Genomic DNA, 13,778 nt, shown 5'->3' on the forward strand with positions numbered 1-13,778 from the left:
AACACACAAAGTTGTCCATTATTTGTTAAGGAAACATAAGTTCCAGAGCAATCTACATAATAGACTTCATTTTTTAACTATGCACAGAACCCTATATTTTGATGTTTGATTTATGTGTTCATACTTACATGATAAAACACGTACATCTGAGAAATCATTTGGGAAGAAGAGGGAGGTGAAGAAGCATTTAAATTATTTTATTGTCTGCATCTTTTTTTAATTACATAAGGTATGTCTCCCTGAAACACCTTCTATTCAAATGGTAGACATTGGGTAATATCATGTCTGCAGCTAATAACCCACCTAATGAAGTGTTGGGAAATGAAGAAAACCAAATGATTTAACAGACAGCTAAATCCTGATTGGTCTCTCAGTTTCCAGTCTCCTGGAACTGAGTTTAAATTTCTTCTACAAACACATACATCACTGAAGGGTAAAATTTTTCACCAGAGTAAACTTGAGAAATCAACTGGACCTTAAGTATTATACATTTTGCTTCCTGGACACAAAGGTAACATTAATTGACCATGTTTCAAGTAGAACATTCGTTTTTAAAGTATCATTTTCTCTTAAAAGGAAAAAAATACAGTGGAAGAGTAACACTGTTTTATTATTGTAGGCAGCAATTTGAAACATGAAGACTATGATTCTACTGTTTTGCCTTCTAGGATCAACTCAGTCATTACCAGTAAGTATGTTATGTTTGTTTTATATGCCAACCAGCTTCAACAGCATCTCTAGTTGCAGACCTACCTCTCTCCTGCCCTCCATCAAAACTGCTCTGTTTTGTGACTCATTCCCTGACAGTGTCCAGTGTTTATTTTGCAAGGCAGAAAATGACAAGCTAATAAGTTGTTGGTACATATTTCAATGTACTTGTATTTTTTAAATGCATCCACTCCATCGTGGTAAAAGGTCAATTATTTTGGCAGAGCAATAGGCTAGAAATTAGGAGACAAATGAATGCCTTCAGTGGATGATTATTTTATTTTCCAAAAAGAAGTTTTTTCTTGGCAACTAGTTATTTGCTCATGAGTATAAATTCTAAAAAAAGACCACGAAAACATATGATACCAAAGGCATATGATTAAAATGATCAAAATTTTTGACTTAGAACATTTCATCATAAATAGTATTCACATATAACAGGAAAAAATAAAAAAGCACTAGAACTCCAACATTTGCTCCATTATTTTGTACACATAGAGAAGAATGGTTTGGATCTCTAGGTGGACTTCTCTTTGACTGTTCAAGATGGTTCAAGACCATTAAGAAAAAAATTACAATATACTTGCTATAAAATAACAGAATAAAAGAAAGCATACTTAGTTGGGCCTCAAGCTTACTCAAAACTTCGGCATCCATTCATACAATCAAGAAATATTTATTAAAAACTTTATATATGCCAGACATTGTGCTAGGCGCTGAAGAAACAATAGTGAGAAGGAAAAAAAAGGCATGATCCTTCATGGTGTTCACAAGGATTGTAGACATTAATCAATTTTTTTATTTTTTTAACTTTTTTATTTTTACCAGTATCTCTTGCCAATTTTTTATTTTTTACTCAAATGATTTTTAAAGAAATGTTAAATTATAAATAATAACTGTGATGAGTTATGTGAAGGAAATGAACAGGGTAGGATTACATGGGGGAAGGATGAAACAAGATACAGTAGCCAACCTCCTTCTTACTTTATCCCAAATATATACATGTGTGTGTGCGTGTGTGTGTGTGTGTGTCCCCGTTGACAGAAGTTGTCTGTAAAAGTTTAATTTCCTAAACAAGGTAAAGTATGAAGTTAATTTTTTATAGAACAAATGGTTCTTTCACTTCGCCAAATACAGTTACCAAAAGATTCTTCAAAATACAGTTTCTTTAGTATATTTAAATTACCACATAATTGGTGAAAACTCAAAATAAGCAAAACTTTCCAGGAGCGCAACTCTCATGTGAAGTGGGCTGGGGTGGAGCAGGCCTGCTGTGTAGGCTACGGCAAATTGCTAATAGACAATGAGAGCAGCTAGAGAGTCAGTGGGGCAGGGCAGCAGGGAGGCGACACTGAAACATCTCTTTGGTATAGAAACAATACCAAATGAAACATCAGGACACATAGACAAGGTATTTTTTACTATTTGTAAATGAATTTACTGAGTTAGCATAAAGTTATAAAGAGTGAATCCATTTGCAAATGTGGACACATACAACAGCCTAGCAATTATTTTCAGTAGATCAAAAGTTTGAGGGAAAGTATCAGATGGAAAATATAATGTTAGAAAAAACAAATATAAGACAAATCAAAGTCACAGAAAGTGAAGGCCCTAGAAGAAAACAAGATTTTATTCCTCCAACAAATACTTGTTGAGTGCTTACTATATACCAGACATGGATTTATCTTCTTGAGATAGATCACTGAATAAACCACAGTGTTGCCACCCTTGTGAAGTCTATATTTTAGCAAGGAAACAAATGATAAATGGTGAGCAGTCTAAATCAGTAGGTCACATGACAGGATAGGAGGTGGTGGGCACTACAGAAAAAAGACCCCAGAGCAGGGTGAGATGGAGCAGGCTGGTGGTGCACAGTGGAGAAGGGGCAGGCTGCATATTCAGGACAGCAGTCAGGTTTGGCCTCAATAAAGAAGCAGGTGAGAGAGTGAAGCTAATGTCTAGGGAAAGAACATTCCAGACAGAGGGAACAGGTGGAGGCGAAATTCTGAAGCAGGAATGGACTTTACCTGTCCCAGAAACAGCAAAAAGGCTGGATGGCCAGAGCAGAGTGAGGGAAAGGAAATGAGGTGGGAAAGATCAGAGAGCTACTGGGGGCCCGGATCATGAAGACCCTGTAGACCACTGTGGGGTCTCTGGCTTTTACTCTGAGTGAAATTGACAGTCGTTGGCCAGGCACGGTGGCTCACGCCTGTAATCCCAACACTTTGGGAGGCCAAGGTGGGCAAATAACTTGAGGTCAGAAGTTCAAGACCAGCCTGACCAATATGGTGAAACCCCATCTCTACGAAAAATACAAAAATGAGCTGGATGTGGTGGTGTGCACTGGTAATCCCAGCTACTCAGGAGGCTGAGGCAGGAGAATCATTTGAACCCAGGAGGTGGAGGTTACAGTGAGCTGAGATCACGCCACTGCACTCCAGCCTGGATGACAGAACAAGACTCCATCTCAAAAAAAAAAAAAAAAAAAAAAAAAAGCAAAGAAAGAAAAGAAAAAAAAAATGGTAGTCATTGCAGGGACTGAGCAGAGGAACAACAAGATTAGACTATCATTTTCACAGGGTCACTCTGGCTGCTATGCTAACAATAGATTGTGGGAGATGAAAAGACTTACTTATGAAATATATACATAATCTTAAAGCTGAAAGGGACCTCCTAGAACAGGTAATACCAACCTCTCCTTTTTTTTTTTTTTTTTTTTTTTTTTTTTTTTTTTTTTTTTTTTTTGAGACATAGTCTCGCTCTGTAACCTCCTGCTCCTGGGTTCAAGCGATTCTCCTGCCTCAACCTCCCAAGCAGCTTTTTGTATTTTTAGTAAAGACAGGGTTTCACCATGTTAGCCAGGCTGGTCCTAAACTCCTAATCTCAAGTGATCTTCCTGCCTTGGCCTTCCAAAGTGCTGGGATTACAGGTGTAAGCCACGGTGCCCAGCCCCAACCTCGCCTCATCACTAAGGGGAAACTCCAATGTGAAACCAGAACTGCTCCAGAGTAACCTTAGATGACTCAAGGTCTGCTGCAGAGCCAGAGGACCCCACCCCTGTGCCTTCCAGGATGCCTCCAGGAGCAAAAGCAGATTTGGTCAACCTGCCAAAAGAGAAGCATTTTTATTTGGAGACTAAGAGCACTTACAGGGATCTACCACTGGCTCTGCTGCTCACTATGTCACCTTGGGCAGTTTACCGTAAGCATCAGTTGCCTCATCTATTAGACAAAATAATGTAACTAGACCAAATGTGTAGGAGGAATATTTTCATATCTAAAATTCAGTGATTTTTAATACACTAATAAAATATCCAGGCCAGAAAGAAAACTGAATTTCTGTTACAAGAGTGATGTGGCAGGCATGGCAAAAGTGGGAAGCTTCATGAAAAGGTAATAAGAATGACGGCAGCTTACCTCAAGCCCTGAGAAAAAGCAAATGTGCACAGAGCTAATGTACAGATTATATATTCATGTCCTGGCAAAAGATAAAGGCAGGTACAAAAAAAGAAATGGGAGCCAGGAACCACCACAAGATATCCCAAGTGCTCAGGTGCATCCCAGCCCCTGTGCCCCCACACCATCCCACCCCTCCTGAGCTGGCATTTTTCCACTCTACAATTACATTTTTCCACTCTACAATTACCATGCACATAATGTTTCAGGGAATTAAACTCCTCTAAAATACTCAAAGCCTTAATATAGACATTTTTGCACTGGGGGCAACCTGGATATAAATGGATACAAAATCTTAAACACATTCCTGCCTCATCAAATATGTATTTGTTTTCACAAAAGCAGCTCAAACCTGCTTTGGGACTCCCTCCCACAAAACTGGCTCCGGATCAGGGAACTCTACCAAACCAACAGCAGTCAAATCAGGTAAGAGTCCTACAATAGGGAACGTGTACAAACCAGTAAAGAAAACACATTAAGACTGGTAGGTTTCAAATCAAGATTTACATGAAGACTGTACAAGACTGAACAAGAGAGAGGGGCTTTTCATTTGGGAGTGGGGAAAAGAACTGATATAATTTTCTGAAAAATTTGCACAGGAAAAGTAAAGCACTGTAATTCTTTTTCCTTTTATCTAAATAATAATTTGGTTTAGCAGTGAAATCTAGTCAACTTTGAAAAGGAATAACTACGTCTATTTGCAAAGCTTGGTCATCTATGGCCTTGAGGTACCATGGCATTATCATATGCAGTATTTGCTAGCAATAGCAGGGAATCAGAGGTGATCTATAAAAAATAACTGCAGACTTCCTCCTGGTTTTGTAAAGTTTCATTGTTGTTGATGTGTTGATGTGTTGCTATTTAATCTGTTTCTTCAAAGCGTAAATACTTTTGAAAACTGCAATATCTTTCGGCAACTACGCTCCCTCCCACTTCAACTCTTCCTCTACCATGAAGCACCGTGGCTTACCTACTTCTACATTTTGTGAAGTAGTACAATCAGATAACACTAGAGTCTAAAGTCTTCTCCTTAGTCAACAGAACACTCAAGTCAAGAACCATTCCCCCCTCTTAAGGAGACTGAATCTTATACAATGTGGGAACCCTCTTTCAGAAAAAGAATACAAAATTAGATATGTAAAATTAAGTACTGAAATAAATATTTATAATTGGATAAGAAATAAGAGTAAATCACAAATTTTCTGAAGCTGATAAGTACCGTAAGCTTGAAACATAGCTAGGGGACCTCCCAGGGCCACAAACAGGGCAATGCTACTAAAAGGCCCCGAGGCTTCATCTTTATTTACTTTCATGATAAATCCACTTCTGACAGGAGTGTCAATTACATGAGGTTATCCATCACTGACAGAGTAAGGGAAGCAGGCAACCTCTTGTCTCACACATCACTTTTAATCCCCTGCAGGTCTTTCCTTCTTTAAGTCTGATACCATTAACACAGATGCTCACACTGGGGCCAGATCTGCATCTGGTAAGTGATCTTTTATATCATTTTAATACCCATTGTGAAATAAATATAATGCCTAATGTTATGGTGGGGGGAGCATGGATATGGATGTGTATATCCACAAATGAAAACACACACATACATATCCACCTAGATAAGTTGAAAGAGAGGAGAGAAGAGTCCAAGAGAGTTGGACATCATTAAGTTTTTCTTAGCAAGAGAGTCTCTAAACAAATGGATCTAATTCTTTCCTTCCCCAGTTTCTCTATCCTCTTCTCCTCCTCTCTCAATTCCTCCACCATACCTTCCTTAATGCCCCTACAGCATCCCCACATCCACATAAACACTATCACTGCTATTATCACCCCCAATGACAGGAGCAAACTGAAAGAGATAGAAAAATCTTCAGTGTCTTCTTATAGAGTATCTGTACAGATCTTCAGTCTTCTCACAGAATATCTGTATAATCTGTTTGGGAAGAAAAATAAGTTTCTTTCCTGACTTAAAGTGGACTTTTTAGTGGTCAAATTTAAATATAGTTCATGTTCCAGACAAAATATGTATTCTGAACCTCATAATTTTCACGCATAACCTAGAGGAGTTAATTTCTTAATTGTAAAACAGCTATCAGAAAATTTTCAGGAACAATTACTCTTGTAGCCAAAAAGGGAAAGCAAGGATACAAATAAATCAACTAAGTAATTCTCAAACAGAAGAGGTTAAATGCCAAAGGAAAACTTAACAGGGGAAAAATTAGCAATAGCCCCTGTGGTTGTACTAGCAGACTAAATAAGTCTTTAAATTTCATCTTTGTGTCTAAGTATACATGCAATAGAATACTATGTATTTATATAGCAAATCCTTCCTTTAAATATATTTTACGTTTAGTAAAAACATTTTAGTTTCCTAAATATCCAAACTGGAAAAAAAAAAAATACAATGAAAGTCTTCTTCCTTGCCCTACAGTTAAATCCTGCTGCAGGAATGACACCTGGTACCCAGGCCCACCCATTGACCCTGGGAGTGTTGAATTTACCACAGCAACTGCAACCACATGTAAGTTGAACAGCTGGACTTTAGTTTCAACATTAAAGAGCATTTTCTCTCAGGTGAAAGCCTACAGTAGAAACATAATTTTTTTTTTTTTTTTTTTTTTTTTTTTTTGAGACAGAGTCTTGCTCTGTCGCCCAGGCTGGGGTGCAGTGGCCGGATCTCAGCTCACTGCAAGCTCCGCCTCCCGGGTTTAGACCATTCTCCTGCCTCAGCCTCCCGAGTAGCTGGGACTACAGGCGCCCGCCACCTCGCCCGGCTAGGTTTTTTTTGTTTTGTTTTGTTTTTTTTTTAGTAGAGACGGGGTTTCACCGTGTTAGCCAGGATGGTCTCGATCTCCTGACCTCGTGATCCGCCCGTCTCGGCCTCCCAAAGTGCTGGGATTACAGGCTTGAGCCACCGCGCCCGGCCAGAAACAGAATTTTTTAAAGCTTCTTGAAAATTTTGCCCAGATTATTAGCTGACGAATGTTCTACTGAATATAGAACAGTATTTGACAATCTGGTTCTTAATGAAAATTCATGAAAACTTACCCAGAGAACTGACCATGCTACACCACAACCTCTCTAGAATATAATTTTAATGGAAAACAGGAAACCTTGAAAAGTTGGGGAAGATTGAAAAGTGAAAAATATATGGGGGGAAGTTGAGAGATCCTAGGATTTTTTCTAGCATATTGTTTTCTCTTGAAGACTTTCTGGGTGACCAAGATCATCTCAAAGAAAAATTAAGAGGTGGATAAAGTTTATCTTCAGCAAATCTAATCGTCCCACTTTTGTGTCCTTTTTTTAATTCCCCCTTGAAAGTCCCCAAGGACTTTTCAGTATTTACCATTTACCACCTCCCACTATCACTTGCTTTCAAAAAAAAAAAACCCTGAAAATCCTCTTACACTAAGATATAAACTTAAGGCATCACCTGTTTTTGAAGTGCTTGCATTTTAACATTGAACAAATTCCAAATTTTTACCTTCTTGAAACTTTTCTAAATAGCGTAATAGGCTCCAGAGGGGCTGGGTGCAGTGGCCCATGCTGTAATCCCAGCACTTTGGAAGGCCAAGGCAGTAGGATCACTTGAACCCAGGCATTTGAGACCAGCCAGAACAACATAGTGAGACTTATCTCTACAAAAAATAAAATAAAATAAATAGCTGGGCGTGGTGGGGCACATCTATAGTCCCAGTTACTCGGGAGGCTGAGGTGGGAGGATTGCTTGAGCAAAGGCGGTCAAGGTTGCAGTGAGCAACGACTGTGTCACTGCACTCCATCCTGGGTGATGGAGGGGAATTCTGTCTCAAAAAAAAAAAGAAAAAGAAAAGAATGCCTCTGGAGGAAAATACATTAATCCTTTCACAGCAAGACTAAGTTGTTTGTAGATAACTTATTCTCCCCAACATGTGACCTCAGTCCCCACTATTCAACATAATGGTCTAATTTTTTGAAGAAGCATTTATTATTGTGTAAGCAATATATGTTAATTATAAAGAATTTAGAAAATGCAAATTTTCTAAAATTTACATATAAGCAAAAACTAAAATAAAATACACTTGGAATCTCATTAGCCATAATCAAACACCGTCAACATTCTAGAGTATGTCCTTCCAGTCTTTTTTCTATACGTATATTTTTAAAGACAATGTTTTTGCTATATTTAATGTTTTGTAACATGCTTTTTTCCACAAATATATTTTGAACAGCTTTCATGTTTTAAAATATTCACTTACAATGTTGTTTTTAATGACCTCTTAGTATTCCATGATATACTAAATTACTTATTATGAAAATTTGGGGATTTTTCCAAAGTCTTTGCTTCTATAAACAATGCTACAGTAAGCATCCTTGTGACTAAGTCTATGAGTATTCCAGTGACTATTTCCTTGGACCAACTCTTAGGAATAGAATTTCTGGGGCCAAAGACACAAAAAGTATCTTGATAATAAAAATTTGGATCATAAAAGTGACCCTCTGAAAAAGATTTAAGATGCAAACAAAAAGAGACTCTCTGTAACAGATGATCATAGTATAATCTACATACCGATTGCCTACCTTGAAGGTAGACTTAATACATCTTCATATTCCCCAGAGAGTATCCTCCTAAGTCAAGGCATTAGTGGAGCCTGGAGATGCTACAAAAGTTTCAGTATAGAGAGTTTCACGTTGTACACTCTCTATGCAATATTATAAATCAATCCCCATTTGCTGTGGGAATTCTTCAATGTCTCTAGGCCATGCTACCACCAAGGGTTCCCATACCTGACCTTCCCCTGGGCAGCTCTAGTCCCTCCTACCCTGCCTTTCCCTGTGCAGAGTGGCTTATTATCTCTGCCACAACCCGGACACCTACTGGTGGCTCGCATTTATCAAAGAAAGTTGAACCATGTTGGTGAACTCTAGAACCACACGATTTCTGGTTAAATGTCAGCTCTACACTTACTACTTACATGATGTTGGCCAAGTTACTTAACCACTCTGTGGCTCAATTTGCTCAAAATTTAAAATGGGCATTACAATAGAACCTTCCTCTACAGCTATTGCAAAGATCAAGTAGTAAATATATGGAAAACACTCAAAACAATGCCTACCGCATAGTAAATATGCGATGTGTTAGCTATTACAATTTCAAATAATTTCTCTACCGACAACTAAGAAAAAAGTCTCCTTTATCATAATATTGGTAAACAATTAGATTACCTTTCATTACAGTTTTTACGTAGACATCTATGCTTTCCTCTTTTTATCTTTTTGTTCTTTCCATTCCAACTTCCCATTAAAGAAGAAATTCCATTTCATCTTCTCTTAAATCCAAAATGTACCAACCACTTTCCCACTGCCAACGTGAAGGCTAGCTGGGTTTTTTGTTCCTGTTCTGTTGCCCCTTTTTTGTCAGTAGACAAGCACCTGATTGTGAGTAAGCCTTTTTCATAAATGTATGTAATTTTTCCTTATTGACATTCCATAGTTCCATAATTCCTGCACCAACTGTCTTGGGAAACAATAGTTAAGAGTCTATTTCATAAGACTTTCAAATCTTCTGGTTTGGTAATTATGAAATTAAGAGTCCCATTTTGATGACTTTCCTGACACTTTGAATTTTCTATAGAAATAAGAATAAATTTTTAAAACCTTAGCTTTCTTTGACAAACTTCAGGCCAGTTCTCAGAGTAGCAGAGAGTACTGGAGCATGCCAACACCTCACTCAAATCTTTTTCATCTTTTTATAACTAAATTTATAATATTTAGTTATCAGTGACCCTTGAATTATTTCTTGCCTAGTTCTAAGAGCTATGCCAATGTCAGGGGTTACTGAGCAATATTCCCTATAATTGCCTTATTTTAACAGCAAAATGTCCAAGCAACTATTGCAAGACTAAATATCTATGCCTCAAGAAATCTCACATTTGAAAATACCCATCACATGTTTTAATGTGTCTTCCGAGATGCCATATGAATGAAATCTGTAAATTTTAATATTATTGTTACTTGAAATAATTTTCAGTTTGGAGATATCTTGAGACCAATTGTTTTTTTCGTTCATCCAGTTTACTAACTTCTATCTTCTCAATGTGCTACCTTGAACTGGTTTCTAAATCTCTCTGGGACTGATCTTCTTTTTACAAATTGGAAAAGTTCCAAACTCCCATCCAGATCTATGAATTTATATCTATGATTATAGATAATACATTAGTAACAAATATCTGTTTAACAGATACTGTATCCTTTTAAGAAGTTATCAATGGCTGGGCCCAGTGGCTCACACCTGTAATCCCAGAGCTTTGGGAGGCTGAGGCAGGCGGATCATGAGGTCAGGAGTTCAAGACCAGCCTGGCCAACATGGTGAAATGCGGTCTTTAGTAAAAATACAAAAAATTAGCCAGGCATGGTGGCAGGCACCTGTAATCCCAGCTACTCAGGAGGCTGAGGTATCGCTTGAACCCAGGATGCGGAGGTTGCAGTGAGCCGAGACCATACCACTGCACTCCAGCCTGGGCAATAGAGTGAGACTCTATCTAAAAAAAAAAAAAAAAAAAAAAGTATCAATATTTATACCATGTTCCAGAACTTTTGAATGAATTTTTCTCTAATTTTTTCAGATGTTACCAATTTTTGTCACACAACTTGGAGCCCAGGTAAAATTATGCTTAATATTGTCTTGATTTTAAATCACCTTGGTGTGAAATGTTTATTCTTACCTCAATTCACTAGATAGTTGTGAGGTTTTCAATGTACTTTGCACTGTATGGACACTGATAATCACAAGAGCTTGCTTTCTGCATAAGTTTTCTTCAATGAACATCCACTTAATGATAGAAAAATATATAATTTTTGAATGGAGATGATGTCGTATTACTCAAAGAGTGAATGTTAGCAGTCTCCCATCATATACTGACTTGAGTTTTGTAATATAGATCATAAGGCAGTTTAACATTTTATTGGAAATGCAAAATCTCTATAACCTTTGAAAGTATTTTAAGTTTCCCAGTCATGTTGTACATATATTACTACAAATATATTAAAATGTGTCTAACAGTTTGTGTTTATCTTTTTGCTTTTAGGGCACTATCCTAAGCTCAGAGGAGTTGGTAAAAAAAAAAAATTTAATACTATTTCAAATTATTTTCACTTCTATCACAATGTTTTCTGTCCTCATATAGTCTCTCTTGACCATAAATCCTGAATATGGTGTGTACTACAACGAATTGAACATTTTTATAGTTCCTTACATTAGATTATCCTCTCTTTGTTTGGGGATTTTATCATACTTCTCCAGCTATTTTTCTATTAATTTGACTTAGCTTTCATTTCAATTTATTGCTATCAGATTCAGTTCTATCCAGAAAGGCAATGCACCTTTTTTAACTTCATAAGGATTGCAATCTAGGATTATGAACTATTGAAATGTATACAAATGTAGAATACTATAAATATTAACTTTTTACAGGAAAGATTAAATTCCTTGACTTGGATTTTTAATTTTTATGGAACAATATATCTTTTTCCAGCATCAGATGGTGATGAACTCTTTCTACACACATAAATAATTGGAGGGCTGTACCTAAATAAAGTTAATATCGCCACTGCTAGACACTTCAATGCATTCCTCCATAGGTTCTTTTCTAGAGAAAACAACTTGAATTAACATGATATCTAAACATGACAACGGTACAGAATTGAGGCAATATTTGGAAACAGTTATTCAACAGCTTTTCTATTATGGAAAATGTAGATATTTTCTATATTGTCCCTAAATACTCATCAAGTAATGGGGCTAGTGTCTGTTTTGCCAACACTGATACATGAACATCCATATCCAGCTACTGAGGTTCTTCTATAACCAGGACTTTAGCAGATCCTTTACATATGTTGCCTTCAACCTTCCCCAAAGCACAAAGCAGATATTTTTGACCCAGCTTTACAGATAAAGAAACTGAGGTTAAAAGTTTAAGTAATTTACGCCTCAAAGGCAACAATGACAAGAAAAGAGTGGATCCAGATCCAATGCCATTTTTTAATCTACTACACTAATGGTTTTTCAAACATTTTTAATACAAATCACAATAGCAACTACATTTTTCATGCAGCTTCACACACACACACACACACACACACACACACACGTTAATGAAACAGCATTCACCTTTACTATATAGAATGCACTACTAGTCTACTGCCTGTTTTATTATTTAATGATGACTGCCACTCACCTTTTTCACTTCAAAACTGTGGATATCACAACCCTCAGTTTGAAAACGTCTATACTCTGCTCCTATCTGTCATCTAGCGTAAGTCTAATTCTGGTTTCAATATCTCTTAAATGTAACACAGTGTTTCCCAAACTTCATTCCTTGCCCAGCGAATCAGGATGGCATCAAAAACTGGTTAAAAAGGCAGATTGCTAGGTCCTGCTCCAAACCTGCTCGATCAGGATCTCTCTAAAAATAAAAAACTCCAATAGACAGGAATTATCTATCTATCCTCAAGGAATACACAATAGCTGAACTGCCAGAATAAATGTTTCTGACTGAATATTCCAATGCCTTTGAAAAATACATCAAAAAAAACTTGAAGGGATGAAAGTCATCAGGATTAATCTACTTGAATCGATTTTTCCATTAATTTTTAATCTCATTTTTTTTTGGAAAAAAAATGTTACGAGCAAAAGAAAGATTACATGTTAGGTTTAATTACAGAGATAAAGCCCATCATAATTGTATGGATTTTTCTGCCTTAATTCTACCTCCAGATTCAGCTGATAATAAAAAAATTGTTGTTCCTTTTCCCAGGACTGGCTTGATTCTGGCTTTCCGTTTCTGAGGGAAATGGAGCATAGCAAAGAGTCCCGGTATTGAATCAGACTAGACTGGAGCGAGGGAGTATTTGCCCTGAGGAATGCCAGGTCTTTGCTGTCTTCTCTGACTTTACTCTCTCCATCTTTCCATTGCTACCCAAACTTGCTCCCCTTAAAAAAGAAAAGGCTTTAACATGTGTTGCTTTTAACTTTGTTTTCTGTTTGCCTCCCTCATTCCAGCCACAAATCTTCACGAGCCTCATCATCCATTCCTTGTTCCCGGGAGGCATCCTGCCCACCAGTCAGGCAGGGGCTAATCCAGATGTCCAGGATGGAAGCCTTCCAGCAGGACAAGCAGGTGTAAATCCTGCCATCCAGGGAACCCCAGCCGGCCGCCTCCCAACTCCCAGTGGCACAGACGATGATTTTGCAGTGACCACTCCTGCAGGCATCCAAAGGAGCACACATGCCACCGAGGAAACCACCACAGAATAACCAAATGGTAAATTCTCCTAGCTTGGAACATACTTCTTGGCTATAAAAGTCATCTGCAGAATGGAAAAGAGGAGTTCTTTGTCTTACCTTGACAAATGCAGGTCTTAGTAAGATTAGGAAGCCCCTTTACTCACTCACAGTTGACTCCAGCAACGAGGGAGTATTTTTACTCAGCCACCAATCCTCTGGTATTAACACTGAAGGAAGAATGTGTGTGAGTGTTTTCGGTTGTTTTGAGACAGGGTGCTGCTCTGTTGCCCAGGCTGGAGTGCAGTGGTGTGATCTTGGCTCACTGCAACCCCCGTCTCCCAGGTTCAAGC

At 37.7% G+C, this 13,778-nt stretch overlaps 1 protein-coding gene across 2 annotated transcripts; it reads left to right on the plus strand.

Moving 5' to 3' along the window:
* Positions 1-444: 444 nt before the first annotated feature.
* LOC105477334 (amelotin) lies at positions 445-13,458 on the plus strand. 2 transcript variants are annotated; one of them, XM_011733808.2, is made up of 8 exons: positions 445-511; positions 620-688; positions 4,506-4,589; positions 5,587-5,652; positions 6,595-6,684; positions 10,769-10,804; positions 11,231-11,257; positions 13,204-13,458. In XM_011733808.2, exons 2-8 carry the CDS (start codon positions 635-637, stop codon positions 13,456-13,458), a joined length of 612 nt encoding a protein of 203 aa, XP_011732110.1. In that variant the 5' UTR covers positions 445-511; positions 620-634. The 2 variants fall into 2 exon arrangements, 1 of the variants encoding a protein (XP_011732110.1); XR_984615.1 differs by lacking the exons at positions 445-511; positions 4,506-4,589; positions 10,769-10,804; positions 11,231-11,257; positions 13,204-13,458 and having other exon boundaries at positions 666-688; positions 6,595-6,605.
* The last annotated feature ends 320 nt before the right edge of the window (positions 13,459-13,778 follow it).

Source organism: Macaca nemestrina, chromosome 3 (assembly GCF_043159975.1).
Source record: "Macaca nemestrina isolate mMacNem1 chromosome 3, mMacNem.hap1, whole genome shotgun sequence".
NCBI classification, from domain to species: domain Eukaryota; kingdom Metazoa; phylum Chordata; class Mammalia; order Primates; family Cercopithecidae; genus Macaca; species Macaca nemestrina.

What these genes read in the sequence shown, in the direction of transcription:
- LOC105477334 (XM_011733808.2), top strand. Translation starts at nt 635, where the DNA reads ATGAAGACTATGATTCTACTGTTTTGCCTTCTAGGATCAACTCAGTCA. An exon ending in TGGGGCCAGATCTGCATCTG is followed by an intron (nt 5,653 to 6,594) that starts GTAAGTGATCTT and finishes CTTGCCCTACAG; the next exon opens with TTAAATCCTGCTGCAGGAAT. An exon ending in TCCTAAGCTCAGAGGAGTTG is followed by an intron (nt 11,258 to 13,203) that starts GTAAAAAAAAAA and finishes CCCTCATTCCAG; the next exon opens with CCACAAATCTTCACGAGCCT.